Source organism: Colletotrichum karsti (genome assembly GCF_011947395.1).
Source record: "Colletotrichum karsti strain CkLH20 chromosome Unknown Scaffold23, whole genome shotgun sequence".
Classification (NCBI taxonomy): Eukaryota; Fungi; Ascomycota; class Sordariomycetes; order Glomerellales; family Glomerellaceae; genus Colletotrichum; species Colletotrichum karsti.
In genome coordinates this window covers 306,309-326,654 of record NW_024065923.1, presented here as the reverse complement: position 1 = coordinate 326,654, position 20,346 = coordinate 306,309, and the positions used below count along the sequence as shown (strand labels likewise).

The 20,346-nt window shown below is 53.4% G+C and overlaps 5 protein-coding genes across 5 annotated transcripts; 3 read left to right on the top strand and 2 right to left on the bottom strand.

The window, feature by feature from the left end:
- Positions 1-1,167: 1,167 nt before the first annotated feature.
- CkaCkLH20_07367 (uncharacterized protein) lies at positions 1,168-4,938 on the top strand (the record flags this gene model as incomplete). The annotated part of the gene is made up of 1 exon (XM_038890084.1): positions 1,168-4,938. One exon carries the CDS (start codon positions 1,168-1,170, stop codon positions 4,936-4,938), a length of 3,771 nt encoding a protein of 1,256 aa, XP_038744562.1.
- A 319-nt stretch (positions 4,939-5,257) lies between these two features.
- Positions 5,258-5,759, top strand: CkaCkLH20_07366 (l-fucose mutarotase; the record flags this gene model as incomplete). Its single annotated transcript, XM_038890083.1, has 2 exons — positions 5,258-5,408; positions 5,473-5,759. 2 exons carry the CDS (start codon positions 5,258-5,260, stop codon positions 5,757-5,759), a joined length of 438 nt encoding a protein of 145 aa, XP_038744561.1.
- Positions 5,760-8,441: 2,682 nt separating this feature from the next.
- CkaCkLH20_07365 (uncharacterized protein) lies at positions 8,442-9,167 on the bottom strand (the record flags this gene model as incomplete). The annotated part of the gene is made up of 1 exon (XM_038890082.1): positions 8,442-9,167. The coding sequence occupies one exon, from the start codon at positions 9,165-9,167 to the stop codon at positions 8,442-8,444; it is 726 nt and encodes a 241-aa protein (XP_038744560.1).
- A 3,248-nt stretch (positions 9,168-12,415) lies between these two features.
- Positions 12,416-14,215, top strand: CkaCkLH20_07364 (cytochrome P450 CYP4/CYP19/CYP26 subfamilies protein; the record flags this gene model as incomplete). The annotated part of the gene is made up of 5 exons (XM_038890081.1): positions 12,416-12,520; positions 12,588-13,453; positions 13,503-13,639; positions 13,716-13,997; positions 14,049-14,215. The coding sequence occupies 5 exons, from the start codon at positions 12,416-12,418 to the stop codon at positions 14,213-14,215; spliced, it is 1,557 nt and encodes a 518-aa protein (XP_038744559.1).
- A 1,022-nt stretch (positions 14,216-15,237) lies between these two features.
- Positions 15,238-16,968, bottom strand: CkaCkLH20_07363 (uncharacterized protein; the record flags this gene model as incomplete). Its single annotated transcript, XM_038890080.1, has 4 exons — positions 15,238-15,846; positions 15,896-16,183; positions 16,243-16,556; positions 16,722-16,968. The coding sequence occupies 4 exons, from the start codon at positions 16,966-16,968 to the stop codon at positions 15,238-15,240; spliced, it is 1,458 nt and encodes a 485-aa protein (XP_038744558.1).
- Positions 16,969-20,346: the final 3,378 nt, after the last annotated feature.

The window sequence follows — 20,346 nt, the reverse complement described above, 5'->3', positions numbered from 1 at the left end:
CCACGTTCGGCCGTGATTGAAGCTGGTCTTTGGTGATGTTTCCGTGTATCGTGTCTTTCCTCTCAAGCAAACGTTGTCGGTACCAAATAGGACGGCCTGCTCTGCTTCCAGGTCTTAAATGCTCGTCAACGTGGTTGGCTTCGTCCACCGTGATGCTCGTGATATGATGCAAGACGTCTTGGCGCTTGATCGGCGTGGCTTCAATGAGAACGTCCTTAAAAGCAGCCGCACCAACGAGGCAAAAAAGTAGTATGATGATTTTGAACTCATAAGAGTGATTGATAGACCTCTGCAATCGAAAACCCTGGCATTCAAAGGGAGTCCGGTGCTTTTTGAACCTCCCCTTCTCCTGAAGCGAGGCCGCCGCGCACCGCCACCCGATGGCGCGTGTGCCGGGCAGGTGTTGTCTGCTATATATTGGGCGGCTCTTCATTCCGAAACGTGCTGCGGCTCGCATTGAGAGGGTTCGAGGCTGAGGGTTCGGACGGGTGGGCGGGATGGGATGTGCGTCAATGCCGACGAGGAATTTGTTTAGAAGAGACGACAAAGATCGGATGAAGATAGGGGGACGTTTTCCTTACATCACATTGCCAGTATTGCACGGATTGCTGAGAAGTCACCGATGTGGACGTGTGTGCCACTTGTACATGTGGCTCGTGTAAGACTGGATGAACCCGCTGCCCGCGAAGACGCCCGACGATCACGATGATGCATCGTCATCCTTCGTTTATTGGCCGCTTGGATGGAATTGGCCTCGGTTTTTTGACGAGAATAGTCGTTGAATCGACTACCCCCCTCACCGCCAGGTCGGGTTGTGTGTTGATCGTTAGGAACGCCAGCCACGAATGCTACTCTGACTCAGAATCCGTTCCTGGCTTAGACTGGCGATCTTTCAGAGCTGTGCCTCACGATTGCTTGCCGCCGTCGTCAACATGACTGCCTGGAAAGAAATTGAGCCAGTCGGCGAGTTGAGTCACGTTGTTGAAATGCGCGTGTGCTCACTTGCAATTTGGCTTTAAAGTAGTGCTTAAAAGCGAGATAATATTTCGACGACCCAATGCAAATAAAAACCACTTGCATCATCACTCTCAATGCCGTACAACGCGGCCGTAATAATCAATCACCTTCCTACATAATAACACCAGAACAACACCACCACCAGACACAATGAGACGCATCGAGCCGGCAGAAATCGCCGAGGCCCTCCAGCCGACCTCCAAAACCGGCGACCGCACCGCCGCGATCAAGAGCCTCAGCAAATCCCTCCGCCACGCGGACCGCTTCCGCGCGACGTGGGACGCGGTCGGCGGCGCCACGGGCCTCGCGGCCGCCATGGCCGAGTTCAGCGTCAGCGACGTGCGGACCACGTGTCGCTGGCTCGGGCGCACGGCGTCGGCGCCGGACGCGAGGGCGGAGCGGCGGCCCGCGCTCGGCGAGCTCGTGAGGCTCCTCCACGGCCCCGGGGCGCCGGACGAGAGGCCGCTGAGACGGTTCTATCAGGACATCGTCCCGGCGTGCGAGTTGGAGGTCGTGGAGGAGTGGGAGGCGAAGGGGGTCGAGTGGAGCGGGTTTCAGAAGAAGGCGCTGGCGAGGGGCCATCGCGAGAGGTATGAGGAGAGGTTCCTGCGGGAGATCTTTGCGCGAGATGGGGGGAAGAGTTTCGGGGAGGATAGGGCGCTTGTGCAGGGGAATCTGGCGCTCTGTGAGAAGGTTTTGGGGAGGTTGTTGGAGGACGAGGATCCGCGTGTTTCCGGGGACTTCATGAATGAGTTTGCGATGCCTCTTCTGGTCCGGCTGCTGATCAACAAGAAGAAGAAGAACTACGAAGAGGCGACGAAGGAGAAGTTCCTCGACTACGTCATCCGAGCTCTGCAAAAGAACCCGAGCCAGATCACCCAACAGTTGGACACCCGGCAGAGCGGGCTGCTCCAGCTCATCATCCAGAAGTGGAAGATGGCGCCCGCGGACGGGAAGGAGAGGTTCAGGCTGCGAGTGGTGCAGCTGCTGGAGCTCCAGCCGGGCGGGAAGCGGCAGCTCGATCTGTCTGCGATGTTCGGGATTGCCCAGCGGACGAGGAAACGCCTGGATCCGGAGTCCAAGTACGAGCTTCTGAGGCTGGCGTTTCGACATCTGAAGGGCTACGGCATCGATATCGAGGACGACTCGGAGGAGGGTCTCGCCCGGTTGCGGGATCTTCCCGTGAAGGGCAATCTCTGGCAGCCGTGGGTATTCTTCGAGATCGAGATCGAGCGGTCGCGTCGGCTGTTCGAGAGGCTGGCGCAGGCCTACCCGGGCGGCGACTTCTTCTCCCCCGCCACCACGAAGAGCGTGCTGAGCCAGCCGAAGGGACCGGATAACAGCCGCATTGGCGACGTCGAGGTTCTCAGAGCTCTCCTGACCAGCAAGTCCAAGGCCGGGATCGACGACACGGCTTGGCTCGTCCGAGCACGGGGGATCGTGGAGGACAGAAAGAAGAGGGCGGAGCAGTCGCGCGAGCCCGCGCACCGCGCGTTCTGGGCCAAGTCGGCGATGAACCTGGCCATCGCCGCGGGAGACCTCGAGACCTTTGGGGACACCGTGCTGTGGGCTCGTCGCTTCGTCAAGGATCCGTTGACGTCGTGGCAGCTGTACAGCGGCGACGTGCTCGTCGCGGAGGAGGCGAAGGATCTCTTGTGCGGCGTGCCGAAGAAGAATACCCCGGCCGCGGCCGCTGCCACCCCCGCGTCGGTGAAGGCGGGCGTCGATCTCGCCGACAGAATTCTCGTCGACCTGACCGAGACCGCGATCATGGCCGTGCAAGAACCGGGATTCAAGCGCTCGAGGTGGGAGAATGTGCTCCAACTACCCCGGGCCGTGGTCGATAAGCGCCTTGCCAACGAGAGCGTGGAGTCCTTCAACGAGATCACGAAGTCGGCGGACTCGGAGGACCAGGCCCGGGATATCACGGAGATGCTGTGGAAGCCGACGATGGAGGTGCTCCTCGAAATAGAGGCCCTACTCTACAGCAAGACAGCCACGGCTCTGCTGGACTCACGCAATAGTGTGGAAGTCCAAGCAGTCTACGTTCTACGAAACCTCCGCGGCGCGACTCCGGCGTTGTTGGCGGAGCTGGCCCGGTTTCTCATGGACGGGATGAGGGCGCGCCTGGGCCAGAAGAGGTTAAACGTGCAAATGGGCAACATCATCGAGATCGTCCTCCGCGTCGCCAACAGCGACGAGCCCGCTCTCGCGTGCCCCTTCATCCGCGACCTGATCATGGACGGAGGCGAGAACAGCTCGTGGCATCGCCAGCTCATCAACGTCGGGTTCCTCTCGAACCTGCCCTCCAAGGCGGCGAAGGAGTTCCTGCATACCATGGCCGGCGCCATGCGAGACAAGATGCGTGAGCAGAACGCGCGGCCATTCGTCAAGGGCGGGGAGAACAAGGGTCCGAAGCCGGCGATCAAGGTCACGACCATCAAGATGATGGCGCAGGTGCTGCACAACAACCTCTTCATCAGCGCGCTCTCGACCTGCGACATCCTCACGGCGCTGCTCTCGGAGGCGAGACACATCGACGCGCGGATCACGATCGTGCAGAGTTTGATGAGCACTTTGGAGGTCCCGTCATGCCCACCGGAGCTGCGGGCGCGTGTGCTCGACGCGCTGGAGAGGCATGTGGTGCCTGCGGCGGCGCAGCTTAGTGAGAGGAGGCCTTATACGGAGGAGGACTGGGCCGACGGGCTTCCGGAGGTCGGCGAGGAGACGCCGTTGCTGAAGTTGCTGCTTGACCAAGCCCAGAACACGAAGCTTAACCCGGACGACAAGCAGAGAATCGCTAAGCTCGTCGTTAGTGCGCTTGAGGGATCCGCGGTCACCAACGCTCGCTGGATGAAGCTCTTCCTCGCGACGAATAAGCTCGTTGAGGGCGAGATCGAACTCCCCAGGTGTCCGGTGAATCCCGCGATGCTCTCGTCGTTCTTTGCTGGATGGACGGAGTACATGCCCGCCTCTCTGTTCGGGATGCTGTGCGAAATCGCACTTACGAACGCCAGCCCGTCTGTCGAGATTCAACGCGTTACAAAAGCAGTCAAGAAGAACCGAGATCTGGTCGATAGCAACGCGGGAAAACATTGGCTGAAGCAGTTCGACAACACCGGGAACAATTCATTCGCACTCGGACTCGGGCACGCAGCCTTCGTGCTGAAGCGGTACGAGCGAGAGATACCCTCGAAATTGGAGGGCGGAGGCGGTATCACCCTCCAGCTGGTGCAGGACTTCGTGCTTGCGGCCGCCAGGAGCTTCGTCCTCAACGGCGACTTCGAGATGCTCGACGCGTTGTTCTCCAAGCTGCGCTCGGTCGGGGCCGATAACTGGTCGGCGGGCTGGAAAAACTGGCAGGCCAATAGCGTTCCCCTGATGAAGGACGCCATCGCGCTCATCGAGGACATACGCTCAGGGAAGGCCGCCAGGACGTCATCGCAGCTCCGCGTCTTGCCCAGCACGATCAGGCTGAGGACCGCGGTGCTCCCCATGCCTTACCACCGGCACCCGGCGCTGGACGAGGACGTCGACTTCTTCGTCGCGGAGCTGTCGGAGCTCATCGATGCGGTCGCGAGCCGCCGGCTGTACCACGCCGACTTTGCGCATGTGAAAAGCGAAGTCTTGAAGGTTATCCGGAGCGAAGATCTTGCGTTGTTCGCGCTGAAGCTGGGGCGAAGGGGTTCTCTGTCGCAGCAGCCGACCTTGGCAGATTATCTGCGGCTGGAGCTCGTTGGCGATCTACTGCTTGCTTGTAAAGACCCGAAAGATGAACATGTTGTGGAGGGTGTGCGGCTGTTCTTGCGCGAGTGGGCGGGTGTTGGGGAGGAGGAGTTGAGGGGGATGGGGTTAGCGATTGAAGGGAGGCTGAGGGGGCAGGGGAAGAAGGCTTGGATTAGCTTGGGTGAGCAGGAGTGAGGTTGTGACGATTGAGGAAGTGTTTCCGGATGAACGCGGCGAGGATACGGGCCTCTTTGGCCATGCAAGTTTCAATGAGATGAGGTGTTTGTTGTATGTCGTCAATCTCGTGCAAACATCCCTAGAAAGTCTCCACGGTGTGTTTTAGAGCTCAGGGTCCAGCTCCCCACTTTTTGCGAAACGGCGTGGGGGGTTATTACAACGACGACGTTCACTTCACCGACAAACATCCAACCTTGAGGCTAAAAAAGACGTCTTCTCACATCACTCTTGACCAACTACACCAACATCCTTTTTCACGGACAACACTACCGCAAATATGGTCCTGAAAGGAATCTCCCCCGTCATCTCCCCAGACCTCCTCAAGGTTCTGGCCGAGATGGGCCACGGCGACGAAATCGTCCTCGCCGACGCCCACTTCCCGGCCCATTCCATCTGCCCGCCTCACATCCCGGTCCTGCGAGCCGACGGTAAGTTGACGTCCGGACATATCACCATCGCTGTATCACAGCACGACTGACGCGCCTGCACCAGGCATCACTGTCTCGAGGCTTCTGGCTGGTATCGCACCGCTCCTGGAGCTCGACAACTACGGCGTCGTCCCCGTGCTCATGATGGAGGTCGTCAAGGGCGACACGGCGGACGCGAGCGTGGAGGGAGACTTTAGAAAGTCGTTGGGGTACGATGGAGAGATTGAGAAGCTGGAGAGGTTCGCGTTTTATGAGAGGTCCAAGAAGGCGTTTGCGATCGTTTCGACGGGCGAGACGAGGAAGTATGGAAACATCATTCTGAAGAAGGGTGTCACTCCTATTTTTGAGTAATTTGAGAAGAATGAAAGAAATGGAATGATCGCTGATCTGGTAATGGAACGAGGGATGTCATGTGAACCCGTGCTTTGCTAAGACTCACATCGAAAGTACCCTTACCCGTGTATGGCACCTTGTGGGTGGGAGCACTTGCATCAACTTGGAGGACCTCCCCATGATGATCCAGTGACTGCAATTTTACGAGCCGTCGTACCCGAGTCCAACTCAGCAGGTTGTGTTAGCTCAAGGGTGTGTCGACTAAGAAGCCATACAGTAACACATGGCAAGCTCACGTTTCGAGGATCTACTGCCAGCGTGCTCGTTTGTAGCGGCGGCCCGACGTTCCCGACCTCTATACTCCAAGTCAAGGTGTCATATGTTTGCTTCCTGGACATGTAATGATTGGTTCAATAGTGCGAGGGATTGCGGCTGGGGTGATCTGCCTGGCGAGCGTAGGGATACTGTATGCGGGTGTGAAATTTCGAGACGGAGAGCCTCGACAGGCTCAGCCCCACGAAGCACTGTTCACGCTTATTTTATCATCTATGGTTACTTTCTACCTTACTCTTTCTTGCATTTTGAGCAGGCTGCGCATCAGTCCTGTCCAGCCGTCAGTGATGTTCAGGTGTATGTAACGTCACAGCCTGATCCCAAATGCTTGACAATCACCCGGCCACGACTAGAAGCAGGCTGTAGGGTTACCGAAGATCTTAAGTTAATCTATCAGCCAATTACGCCATGTAGTCGCCATTCCAAATACTGCATCACCACAAATCAAGGTTCCAGTCCTTGCTTTTCAAACTCACTGAGGGTGTGGCCATGTTGGCGTGACTGGAGGCTATCGGGCTAAATCTGTGAAGGGCCTAAAATGGAAACTCAGCCGTTAAATCCTGCGAGGATCTGCGAAGCCCAACGAAACACGCGCGCAAGCGATGGCTCGACTGCATATGCAGTCATTTTGCAAAGTGCACTTTCCAGGGGCGTAGCAACGCCGGAAGGGATGTGGTGATAAGCCAGGTTGCCTGGCTTGTGCCGCACTTACGCGCCCGTCTGGTGATGAGACGACTCTCGGAATAAATAAAGACGGCGCATTCGCTGGTTTCAGTCCGGCCCCGACTTGAAAAGACTGCCAGAATTCCAGTTTTTGCGGACTTGCGTATCCCCGCGATGACTACTCCCCCTCTCCCTGTGCCGTCGCCAACCTCCTCACAAACATGTGGTGTTTATGTCTTACAGCCAGCAAACGGCGCTAAAGTGCGTTTTGGAGATACTGTCAAAATTTCGTGGGCAGCCGGCTACGAATTCGACATACCTGAAGGGGGTTCAAACAAGATTACTGTCGGGTATCGTGGCGCGTTGCCAAGTTCATCACCCTATACAATAGCCAGTAAGTATTGAAGTCTCCATGAACAACGAACCAACACTAACCTAGTCTAGCCGACCAGGAGTTCAAGTTTGAATCCGCTAACTGGTACCTAATGCCTTCGAACAAGTTTTGCACCGAGATGACGTATAATTGGACAATAACCAAGGCCTTCGCCATCAATCTGGACAACCCATATGTTATTGAGATATACAATAGCACGGACGGAAAACCGTTCAGGAGTGTTGCTACGGGCTCAGCCTTTACAATTGTGGAAGCGGAGAACACAACGACGACCACAACGACCACGGCGGCGAGCACTGAGCCCACGAGCTCAGGTACGGTCACACCGGAGTCAAATCCTTCGCTTTCAACCGGAGCCAAAGCTGGTATTGGCATCGGGGCCGCATTGCTGGTGCTAGCCGCCGCGTTAGGTGTTTGGTTATTCCTGAGGCGGAGAAAGAAGGCGGCCGTGGAAAATCACACAGCTGCCAGTGAGCAAAAGGTCGTTTATGAGAGGGCGGAGCTACATGCTAGGGATGCGACTGAGAGGATGGAACTAGACGCACCGCAATATGCAGTTTCAGGGCAGGGTTATCGGCCAAAGAGCCGAGAGCAAGATCCTGTTGAGTTAGCAGGATGAACACAATTGCTTTCTAGTATCAAAGATCTCAAGACAGTCAAATGTGAAGGACACCGGAAGTCTCTCATGTGAACCCATTCAACGCTTCAATAATACGGAAAACAAGAAATAAGTACAATTACATCAAAACGAGCTCATGCTTCCAAAACCGAACGGTTGATGCAATATTGTTCACATCCTGTAAATTTCCATGCCTTGATATGCTGATCAAAATCGAACAGAGCATCATAATGGCGGCTTTTAAACTCCGTTATTATGGCGATCCCTATCGCTACTCGAGCGAAAGCCTCCGGTCTCTCCCGTTCAGATGCCGCTTTTTTGAAATTTTCTTCAGGCATCCTTTCCCCCGACAGCGATCTTCGCGTGTGAACTTGGCCTGAGCCTGGCGGCGTTCATCGAGATGTTGCATACGCGAAGCTCTTCGGGATTCCGCTTGAGAAGATCCCAGGTACCGTGTGGCATCTCAATCATCATCGTATTCCATTGAACCTCCTCTCTGAGCTTTTCGACTGACAGCCTGTTCTCAACATCAACAGGTCTCATCGGTGTCACAGCATATCCCGAAATTAAGGGGTGATTCTCACACCGTGTTGAAACTTCTTTGACAGTGAAATGACGAAATTACATGGATTGAATATAGCCAGTAATTACCAGTAAACCTCAGATCTCACTTTGCTTAGGTTCCGCGCCTCTAGCAACGCCTCCAAGGCGTCTTTGTCGGGTATTTACACATCCCCAGTTGCCTGTCCCATTCGTACCCTCCGTCTTGCACAATGTCGTAGAATGCGCAAACCCATCTGCAATCGATGTACATCCAGTCTTCCTCGAAACCATCTTCCTCTTGGCCTGCTTCCTCTTCCTCCAGATTCTCGTCGGCTTCACTGTCATCGCCTTCGGAGTCAATGACTTGGTGTTCCGCGTTGATGACTTTTACGAATGCACCACCTTCAGCATGATCTCCGCCAGCGTAGTCGTTCAATCTGCCCTCCTGTTGCTTAAACGACTCCAAACACTCAGCGTCCACGAACAAGCAGTACCTAAACCGAGCGTAATCGCGGTTTTGCTCCTTTGGAACCTCTTCATCTTCGATTCCCTCGTCGGGCAGACTGTCTGACCAGTTTTGAAATCTTGCTTTGACATCGTTCATAGTTGCGCCGTCCAGGGCATCTGGGTCCTCGACCAGGGAGAGTCTGAATTTGTCTCGGATCTCCTGCCGTCTGTGGGTGGTGTCCCTTGCCAAATAACTGGACGCCATCCCAGAAAGAAAAGAAATGTAACGCTCCCAAAGATGTTGATCATCGTACGTTGCGCGGTAAAGGTAAAAACCCCACCGGTACAGCTCGCCTGGTTTTCTCGCAAGCTTCCGCCAGACCCCAGGTACAGATGAGTTGAGGGCTTCGGCGTTAGGGTAGTCCATCTTGTCGCGAAATTGTAACAGTCAATCGTACACTTATGAATTGGCGGGTTTGTCGTGGGATTTGGTTTCTACACTCATCTGTGATTGAAACGACGTGGGGCAATGTAATCTTGTACCATCGTAGGATGGCGACGGCCAAGAGCGTCAGGAACATTTATACCCCCAAGCCATTGTGCCAGCAGGGTGAACACCATAAAGACACTCTACCTGGGTTATGAAGAACTTAGAGTGGAAACACACCATAACTCAAAAGGTCCAGGAAATGCTTAATTATTGGCAATGAACTTAATATATCAAGGTAATCAGCTTTAGATTACGGCTGATGAGTAGCTATGGAACCAGCGATCCGGGTTATGTCGCGTCTTCGACTCTTTGGGCAGAATCTGGCGCACTAGAAGTATTGGGAAGCCTGCAGATCCCTTTCACTATGCTAAGAGTTAGAAACAAAGACGTCGTACCCATTATATCTATGATGAGAACCATGCTATACGTCTCTTGGGCCCCCATTCGCCGGTGCCTTACTGACACAGAGCTAGATCAGAATGTCCAGTATGGCTTGAAATATCGGGTGTTGAAGGGGTTGCTACGCATCTAACCTTCAGACGGAAGCCTCGAGCCAAGGAAGTCCGGTAATTGAGAGGAGGCCGAACAAGAAGACAAGAAAAAACCATTCACAGAACGCTCCACCAAGCGCACTATGCCATGGTATGTGTAGGTGGTGCAGTTTTCTCCCCGGGGAGCTAGTGGGCGACTCTAACTTTGGATGATTGCGCCTGTGCCAGCCATGTGCTGCTCATGTACATGTAGTGCACCGTGCATGTGATCAGAGGAAAGCAGACTGCTCAAGACGCACAGAGGATGTCTAAAATAAAGCTCACGTTGCAGTATTCGATAACGGTCAGATCAACAAGAACAAGCATGCATGACCATATCAAATCAAATTTACGCCTCAATTCCCGAAAACTTATTATAATATCCATTATCCCAATCTTGCAATTTTCCAAGTCTTAACACATTCATCTAAGTCGAGCAAAAAATTGGAATCGCGGCTTTTTAACTCCGCAATCATGGCTGTCACGATTGTTGCTCGACCAAAAGCTTCTGGCATCTCCTGTAGTGCCGTCAGGTCATAGTCTCTCATGCCACCTTGCTCGACCCACGATTTCCACCTGTCGAGAACGTCGAAAACCGAAGTTGAAACCTTCGGGTCCAGGATCATTGTGCGTAAGAGGATATAGGCGGCGTCTTTCAGTTCGACCGAGCTGGGGACGAGTCCCTTGCTTTGAAGCCACAATAGAGTATGCGTAGCGACTTTGGAAGGATTCCATTTCGGGCTTTGAATGGCGTCATGAATATGACGCTCACGGGCTTCAACTTCGCGAAGATTTTGGCTGTAAGCTGTTATTGGTGTAAGCTCGGGTCTCACTTGACACGGCAAGGACACTCACCATCATCCAAAAGCTGAAGATGATCCTTCTCAAACCTCTCCCTTAAAACCTTTTCGCGTATCTCATGTGGCATACGTCTCTCCGCATCTTCCGCCAAAAGCTCGTTCCTCACCTTCATCGAAAGTTGCCAAGTTTCGTGCCTATCAGAATGGTCCTCGACAGTCCAGGATGGAGTCTGTTGCTTGCTCAGCACACCCAGACACTCAAGTACACCACAAGGAACCGTGTCCGCTCTTGCAAAATCCAGAATGTCTTTGGGAATTGCATACTTCCAGCCGATTGTCATATCTGCCATCTTGCATGCGGTAGCAAGACTTGCAAACCAAATACCTTTCGACGACATCCCATTCCGAATTCGCAAATGCGCCGTTGCAATCTGGTCTTCATACGGATCAGGGGACGCATTTCCTTCGGGCCTTTTATAAGCTATCGTAATCCCATCGTGGGCAATCTCGCATATTAAGTCTTTCTGATCCTTTTCATCCGGCGTACCAGTCTGGGCCATGTCGACAGATAGAGATGGTAGGCATATCGAATAAGGAGGCAAAGCTGAGCTTCCAGGCAATGTCCATTTTTCTCCCCAGTGTTTGGTAAGAGCAAGAGATAAGTTGCTGCCTGAATGCTCAAGCATTTTGGTAACGAGTAGGGGCTTGGGTGAGTCCCCTGGGGACCTCATAAGAGTTGTGTTCGGTGCAGTCCAGATGCCATTAGAGCGTAGTTTACCCCAGCCAATTTGATCTGGAACCGCACCGAGGTCATGAAGATATGTGACAAGATCTTCAAAAATGACCTCAACCTGCGGCTGACGAAGATCTTCGGGATGTTGCAGTCGCTGTGCATGCCTTTGAGGGTCCGGGAGCAGATTCCACTGAAGAATAGCCCAAGTTCCTCCTGGGATGTACATCTCATGGCCTTCAGCACAGATCATGCGGATTTCTTCAGGCTTAAGGGCCCTCCCAGGTTGCTTATCTCCACCATCACACTGGTCAACAAGCCTCGGCGGTTTCGCGAAGTATTTTTCGCAGCGTACTTCGATGACCCTTGTGAATCCGTCACTTTCTACCTTTGCGTCAATATTGTTGGATTTCAGCTTGGACCTAATTTTCCGCTTAGTTCTGAGTATCATAAATGCTTTCCATAATGATGATAAAATTGGCAAAACTCCGGCAACAGCTAGAGGCACCCCTACATAGGTGATGATGTCGCTTGCGGAGTTGCCAGAGTCTTCGGAGGAGGCGGACATGTGGCTGATTCAATTGTTTGTGAAGAACGAAGATTGAAGTCGAAAGTCGCTGGGAGTTGGAACTTAGCGACGAACAAGAAGACGGGCGTCAACAACGCTACTTAATATGGAAGTCTCCAGAGTACTGTGCTACGAGGGCCAACCGCCCTTGAAAGGACATGTGTGAGAAGATGCGTGTATGCCAAGTAGCACAGCTGACCACATGAATTACTTAGCCAATCGCAATTGCATTCCGTGTGCAATAATGGCATGCGGATTCTGCGCCCAAATGTGTTGGCGCATCCGGAACCATTCAGACGAATGATGCACATTGAAATTGATAACATCGAAATAAAGATCATTGGACAGTTGATATGCAGCCAAGAATTAGCTGCTAGCAAATGTGACAGCCTTACCTGCCCCCCCCGGCCCTTTCCTTTCCTTTCCACTTCGTGTCGAAATTGGCACCAACGTGCCTGATTTTCCCTTGCATGGGGTTTCCAGTCATTTCCCGCGCTGGTGGCCTTTCCTCATTCCCACCCAATTGCCTTATCTAACAAAAGCAATTGCATTCGTACATGATGGGGGCTCTCGGAACCAGCTTCGTTCTGAAGTGCGTCGTCACGGCAATCGCTTTAAGTGGACTGACTCAATGGTATCTCAGTCGGAGAAAGAGAAGAACCGTAAGTTCTTGTCTCTGCCCTCCTTCAGCTAGAGTCCCAAAGACTTAAGTGCTTACAGAATACACAGGAGGAAGATGCACTTGCAGCTCAACACGGCTGCCAGCCCGTGAAGGCTACCCTGCCCTACAAGTGGCCTTTCGCCATAGATCTCCTCAAACTCCAATATGATGCGCTTCCCCAGTGCCGAATGTTGGAGTTCCAAACCAAGTACTTCAGCATGGCTTCGACCATTCGAATGGATATTCTGGGGACAGGCTACATCATAACTGATCCTGTCAACATCGAGGCAATCCTCAACAGCCGTTTTGAAGACTTTGTTCTTGGTTCCCGCCGCGAGGGCTTGTTTCCCCTGCTAGGCGAGGGTATCTTCACCCAGGACGGCCCCGCTTGGAAGCACTCCCGAGAGATTCTGCGACATCAGTTCGTCCATGTGCGAAGTCTTGGTCTGGATGCGCTCGAACCTCATGCAATGGAACTACTCGATGCAATTGCAAAAGAGGCAAAAGAAAGCCCTGAAAACATTGTAGACTTACAACCGCACTTCTTCGAATACACACTTGGCACCACAACCGACCTTCTGTTCGGCGAACCACACAGCAGCTTGCCACAGGCCGATCGCCTCGCCTTGCGCGATAACTTCGATTACGCTAGTATGGTGTCTGCCATGCGCCTGCGATTGGCAGATCTTGCCTGGCTTTACACACCGAAAAGGTTCAAGAAGGCCTGCCGCGGGGTTCGCGATTGGGCGTCCTTCTTTGCCAGCAAGGCCATCGACCACTTCGAAGACCACGGCGAGGCATCTGCGAAAGAGAAGTATGGGTTCATCGTGGACCTTTGGAAGAGTCTGAAAGATCGCACATTAGTGCGTGATCAGCTGCTGCATGTTCTTACCGCCGGACGAGACACTACAGCCTGTCTGCTGAGTTGGACATTGTAAGTGGTCAAGTTTATATCAAGACTCGACAGTTGCTAATAGAACCAGCTTCCATCTGGTTCGGAATCCTGAACTACTCGTCCGCTTGAAAAAAGAGATAGCGACTGTCATCACGTCTGCCGACCAAAACATTACACGCGAGAACATCAAACAGCTCCCGTTCTTAGATTGCTGTTTGAAAGAAAGTGAGATCACCTATGCCATGCATCCGGGGAATCAGATTGTTATATATCATATTTCAATGGGCTGACTTCAAACTAGCTCTTCGCCTGTACCCTCAGCTTCCTGTCAACGTACGCTATGCTGCCCGTACTACCATTCTTCCTCGCGGGGGCGGAGATAATGGAAACGCGCCAGTTCTCCTACGGAAAGGTAATGGCGTGGGATGGTCAGCGTATCACCTTCACCGACGAGAGGCACTGTATGGCCCTGACGCCACAGAATACCGACCAGACCGATGGGCTAGTGGCGAGTTGATTCGCAAAGTTGGACTGGGTTCAGGATTTCTCGATTTCCACGCTGGCCCTCGAGTCTGCCTTGGGAGTAAGCCTCCTATTCTGAGACTAGTTTTTACAAAATGCTAATCTACTTCAGAGGACTACGCTCTCATGGAGGCTAGTTACGGCGTCGTTCGTCTTCTGATGAGATACCCAAATATCCGTCTACCGCCGAGCGTACCCAACTTGCCCGTTGGACAGGAGAAGCAGAACCTGACTATTGTCCTATCGAGTGCTGAAGGGGTAAAGGTTTTATTAGACTAGATATTCTTCGAAACCACCGTAGATAGAGCAAGTGCAGTAAGTTGACACTGCTCCGTTTCTGGGGTTTCTGGGGTTTTTAGGGTTTCAAGCGGTCTTGGTACCATCAACCTGTGAAGCACAGACAAAGGATATCATTTTGGAGTGAATAGGGAAATTTGCCGCGTTGCCATTTCTTATATACCCATAATATGTATGTCTGAACAAAGTAATTGCGAAGTTTTACTGGCTTGTCCTTACCCCTGGAAGCCTTGCATGTTCCTCCAATGTCAAACAACATCAGCATGTGGATAATGGAGTGCAAGAAAGATGTTCCAGAGGTTCTGCCAATATGACGCTGAAGCCGTTTGATTAATTCCGTGGCTTACGCTTCGCGCAGCTCTCACATCTACCCAATATAAAAAGCAGTAAAATATAAGGTATTAATAGTATCTCTGACCCATGCTAGTACGCAGTATTGTATGACAGTAAGTAGAATCTCTGCATGAGCGACTGAATAAATCATGACGCTGAAGCAACGTCGTCAAAACGCAGGACCCGAAGCCGGCTTTCCGGACCTAAAATCTCGGGGTCAGCCCCACATGACATCGCAAGCTCCGAAAGTCGACGGCATTTACCCACCTTCTCACACGTCGCAACAGCTACGTCGATGTGCATCAACTCAAAAGACTTTTGATTCATTTCTCAATACGTCCAACTGTGTGAATAAATCCCAATGCGAAGAGATGACCATCTCTCGACCTCCACACTTTTCTCTTTTTTCGCCGTTCTTTGGAAAAAAACCGAAAAAACCGAACCAGATGTTATCTATGCCTGTGTGGTGCCCACCGTCCAGGCGACGCACCATTGGTCTCTAACATAGTACGATGTTGTCGCGTTGCCTCAGTCCTGTCTTCGGCCAATGACGACTCCTCTGAAACTCCTCTTTCCCCTCACACCAACATGCTTTGTACATTGGGCTCTATCTTCCCGTCCGTATGGCTTTTGCTTCGTGCCCACGACAGACGGAATGACAGCCGTTTCATTTAGTCGACTTGCTTCTCGCAGCCGATTCTGCCAAGCAGCTCCTTGCGGTCGCTGTGGCCCGGAAGGCTCACGCCAGAGGCGCTCGCTTGCCTCTTGATACCCGTCCTTCGTTCCCAGCTCTTGAGGTCGATGTCCTCAACGCCAACCTCCTGCTCAAGAGGCTGAGCCTCCTCGTAGACGTAATCAGCCTCCTCCTCAGCCTCACCCTCGTCATCGCTGCGGGTGTCCTCGGCGTTTCCGCCGCGGAGGACCTTCATGACGACACGGACGATCATCAAGAACCAGCCAATGGTGATGACCTGGAGGACGAGAAGGGGCAGAAGGAAAGACCACGTGGTGGTGTCATTCCAGCAGACGAGGCCATCGGGCTTGTAGAACGGCTCGAGAATGTGTGTGTAGGAGTTTTCGGGAATGGGAAGCGGCCCGGACAAGTTGGGCTCCTTGCCCCTGAAGCAGCCGGTGGGGATCGTGACGGGAATATCGGCGTAGATGGACCAGCAGACCATGACGTAGAAGATGTGACGCGCGACGAACCAGGAAACCACAAAGGCACCGAACATGAAGTCGCACAGGGTGTTAAGGCCGACGTACTTGAGGCACTTGGCGAGCTAGAAAGGGTTAGCAGGCCGGCTATCAGGGCGACAGGACATGACTTACAGGGAAGAAAATGTCGACAACATCCATGAGAACAAGGATCAAGTTACCGACACGAGTCTGGTGGTAGCTGTAGCAGGAGGAGATCAGTGAGCAGGTGATGATGTGGTGGGTGAACATCTGCCAGTGGTCCTTGCGACGCTCCTCAATGTTGATAACGATAATCTGCTGCAGCCAGAAAGCCCACTGCGCCAAGATGTAGAACTTGTTGATGCCGGACAGCTCGCGCTGGGGCCAGTCCGTCCAGAGCTCCTTCAGGTTCAGCCAGTAGGGCGATGTCTTGTAGATGTACTGCAACCATGTCAGCTTGCGTTGCGCAGCAGCCTCGAGCTTCCACGCTAAACACGTACCATTCCCATAGGCCAGAAAACACCGTAGTAAACCAACAGCCAGGCCTGCTCGCTGAAGCGCGTCAGGTCCTTGCGCTTGGAGATACCCCAAGTCTTGGCCAGGGGGGCCAGGACGTATTCCATAGTCGCAGCGCGCAGACCGGTGAAGAGGACGATGCAGAAGGCAATGAGGCAGCCGTCACCGAGACCGGCGCCGTACATGCCGGTCTCGGGATTCTTGTATGAGAGAGTGAAGAACTTGATCGTGTGGGGTTGCGCCTTTGGGATGAAGAAGTGGGCGAGGAACAGGAGGGCGAGCAGGTTGAAGGAGAGACCTGGAGGTAGCGGAGGTTAGCTTAATCTGCGACCGAACACACGCGAATGGAGTCAATGTCTCGTGGCAATGTCGTGGAACACAGTGATGCTTCGACTGTGGCTTGGAGTCGGCGCGTGTGGGGTACAGGGAAGAGCATGGCAGAGCGACACAAGAGACGACATACCGACTTGGTTCTCAACCATCCATCTGCTCAGCATCTTCCAAGCGCTGTCATCTTTCCTCCTGACCCTTCTCACGAGAACGACGTTGACGTTGTTGTGGCCCTGCTGGTAAAGGGGCCCGTTCATGAGCTTAAGCTGCTTTGTGCTGGCGTTGCGCTTGATGCCACTCCTGTGCTTCTCGAAGACGGGGGAGACTGGGGAGATGGGGGAGACGGGCGATGTCGCCTCATGGCCGGCGGTGTCGGCCATGTTCGGTGGTGATTGAGCTCCAATTGGAACTCAATTGGGTTGTTTCGGAAGGGCGACGGCTCGGACTGAGGTCGCGGGGAAGACCGTGGTGGCCAGCGAGGGGAGGACGGGTGTGCAGTGAGCGTGTCCTTCTCTCCGAGTCCACAGCTTGTGGTAGTGGACGGTGCTTGACGAGACGATAACGACGGGCGGTCGAGGACGTTATCTTGCGGCGCGGGTTCGTGCTGCAGAGCGCTTTCGAAGTCGAGAAGGGCGCTTCTGCTTCGTGATCTCGGTCAGGGAGGGAGGGGGGAAGAAACGAACGACCAGGTCGGTTTTAGGGAGGTTGAAGATCGAGAAGATGGGAATTGTAAGGGCAGCGTCGCACACAACGGAGACGGAGACGGTGGCAGGAGCAGGACAGGGACGGGATAGACCACTGGTATTCCGTACAGAGTACACAGGACCCGACCAGGCCAGGACGGGGTCAGGATCTGCTCTGTTGCTCCAGAGGCTGCCAGGATCAGGAGTGCAGCAGAAGTGCTCCGTGTAAGGTGTGCTGCGAGAGAGCCGTACCGTACCGTAACCGTATTCTTGCTGCTCGCCGAGTGCTCAGTGCAATGGAGATGGGTAGGTGTTGCTGGAGGTGGGTTGCGTGTTCGGTGGGGAGGTGCAAAAGTCGAAGATACTTTTTTCGTTTCTTTTTTTTCCGCTGCTGAATTTCCTTTTGTTGTTGTTCTCACAGGGTGACCCCAAAGTATACCTGGAGAAATTGGCAGCAATTGGAAACGCGAGAGTGGGAAAAAAGGTACAGGGTACGCGAGGGGCGTTGGATGCATCCATGGAAGCACCTTTCCACTCGCCTCGAAGACGCTCCACTCCACAACTCAGAGCCCTTGCGTTCTCAAGGTCCCATGTCACAATGTCAAGTCTACTCCAGTGTCTTCGGGGAGGGCAGCAGCCGGGTCTCCAATCGCTGAAGGAACATTCAACTTTCAACCTGGAAGACTGCGATTCCATCCTTCCCTTTGAAGGTGAAGGCCGGAGGCAGGGGTTCAAAGACAGGGGACTTTAACCACGCGGTACACAGATCTCCAACCCGCCCGTTGCCCATACCCTTAAAAGACGGGAGCTCGCTCATCAAAGGCGGTGAAGAAAGGAAATGGGAAAGCAACAAGAAAAGGTACGCTGTTGTTGGCAAGGGATGTGGGTGAGAGGGAAAAAAGGGCAAGGGTGCTCTCGGCCAATGGCCAATTACAACACAGGGGTCCTGCCTTTCTTCCTTTCGCACAGGCTGTCCCAGAAATTCGAGGTAGGTATGAATCGGTACGTACTTGCGGTACTTGGGAAAAGGGTGGGGGACCCCTATCCATTTCGAGCCTAGCATTGGTCGAATTGGACGGAGCTTAAAATTGGGAGAATGATTGGCCCTTGCCAAGTCCTGCCGCCAGTGTCATTTGTGCAAAGTCCCACGTTTCCTGAATGTCCTCCTTGGACATGTTCATGTTATCCGCGGCCACCCGGAGTGCCAATGGATAAAGTCTATTTTGACGAGAAAACTGGACTCGAAAGATGATAAGGCCAAGGACGGACGGGGAGACTGCCAGACGGAGAGGGGCCGCCATCATGAACGTGGAGAGAGATGCCAAGGACGAAGAGCAGAAGAGAGCGAAAGACTCGGACAAAACAGAGTGACAAGGCGACGGCGGCGGGTCGCTTTTTCCTCAACAAGTTTCAACCATGTCGAACCATTGATCCAATTGGATTGATCTCGTTTATTTACTCTCTCCTGGACAATGTCCCGTTTCTCCTGATGACATTGATTGCTTTTGCGCCCATTTGCCAATCGCGTTAAACTCGTTAGTTTTACTCTGCAATGTGACGAGAAACGGTCAATGGACTACCTTCATCTTAGGTTGACCTGATTTTCCAACCCCAGCCTCTTATCAACTTATCGTCGTTTGGCATATATGCCCCCCTGTCCATCAATCTTTATTTTTTTTTATCTTTCCCTGACCGTATTGCTTACCCCTTTTCCCATCATCTGTGCGACCAACTGACAATTGACATGCAATTGCGACCTGCACGCTGCACCAATGCGCCGATAAACATGTTTGGTCCCCGTCCGTCGCTGCTTTTTTGACAACCCGCCTCACGCCTGGACTCCCGAGTCCGTCCTCCGTGGGACACCGCCGGGGCCAGTCGGTGTCTTGACTCTCTCGAGAGATCAAGTCCCTTTCGTCGTCGTCGTCGGTGACATTCGCTCTCAGGTACTGGCTACAGCGCCTCCTTTTAGCCGCTGCTCCCCTCCCACACCAACACAGCTCTCACCGCACCCCATGTCCCATGTGCGATGGCGACATCCAGCCAATTGTCGCCCTCCCAAATCCGCATCCAGAACGACACGGCTTGCTGCCGTCAGAACGCTAAATCCAGCGAAAAAAAAAAACATCATCTTCAAGGAGCCGCACAGCAGTCGCACCGCCAGTCCAACCCAGAATCCTTCCGTGCTAAAATTACAGCACTCAATGTTAATTCAATTACGTGGGTGTCAAAGAAAACCACTACGCTCTCACGGTTCACCATGTATGAATGACTCCCCCCAAAACACCAGACGAATACGGACGGACCTCGCATCACAGACACAATCTCGATCCAATTTCCCTCTTATATCCTCCTCCTTTTTTTTCGCCTCTTCCTCGCAGCTGTGTTCCATGCAGAGAACAGAGCAAAATTGTCAGATCGGATTCCGCGTTTCATCCCATCTCTCGTGGTCGGAAAGTAGCGGTCGCGAACTTTCACACAACCCCTCAGTTTCTCTTCTCACATTACGTAGAGATGTCCAACATCAGACCACGCGTTTGCCAAGCTGTGACCACTGAAAGCTCCCACCCAAGTGATTCATGAAAATCCCGACTGTCCCAGTCTCGGCGCCCGTTGCTAGCGTTCGCGCCCAGGGGCTGGTCAGGACGTGAACGAAGTGAGGTGCAAGGGAGGTGCCGGCTCTGTGGTGCTTTGCTACATGTCATGGATTACGTACTATAAGAGATCAATACGGTAAGTAAGCAAACTTTATCGAGTTAAAAGAGATATTCATAGAAAGCGACGGAATTCACCCGACGATTCCAACGCCACATTCTCCATCACATGACCCCACCCAGCACCGCCACACTTTACCCCAGGCTGCAGCCGGAGCCACCACTCCAGTGTCATCTGGAATCGCCGGTCGCATCACCACTCCCATCCCCACACGATCCTGACGACAACGATCTCGCCCTCCCTCTCCTACATCACCACCAGCGCATCCCCCGAGATTTCCGTGCCACGTTTTCGCCAAAACACCACACGCACACATCTACCGCCGTCAGCGCACCACCGCGCAAAAACCCAACCGCAACG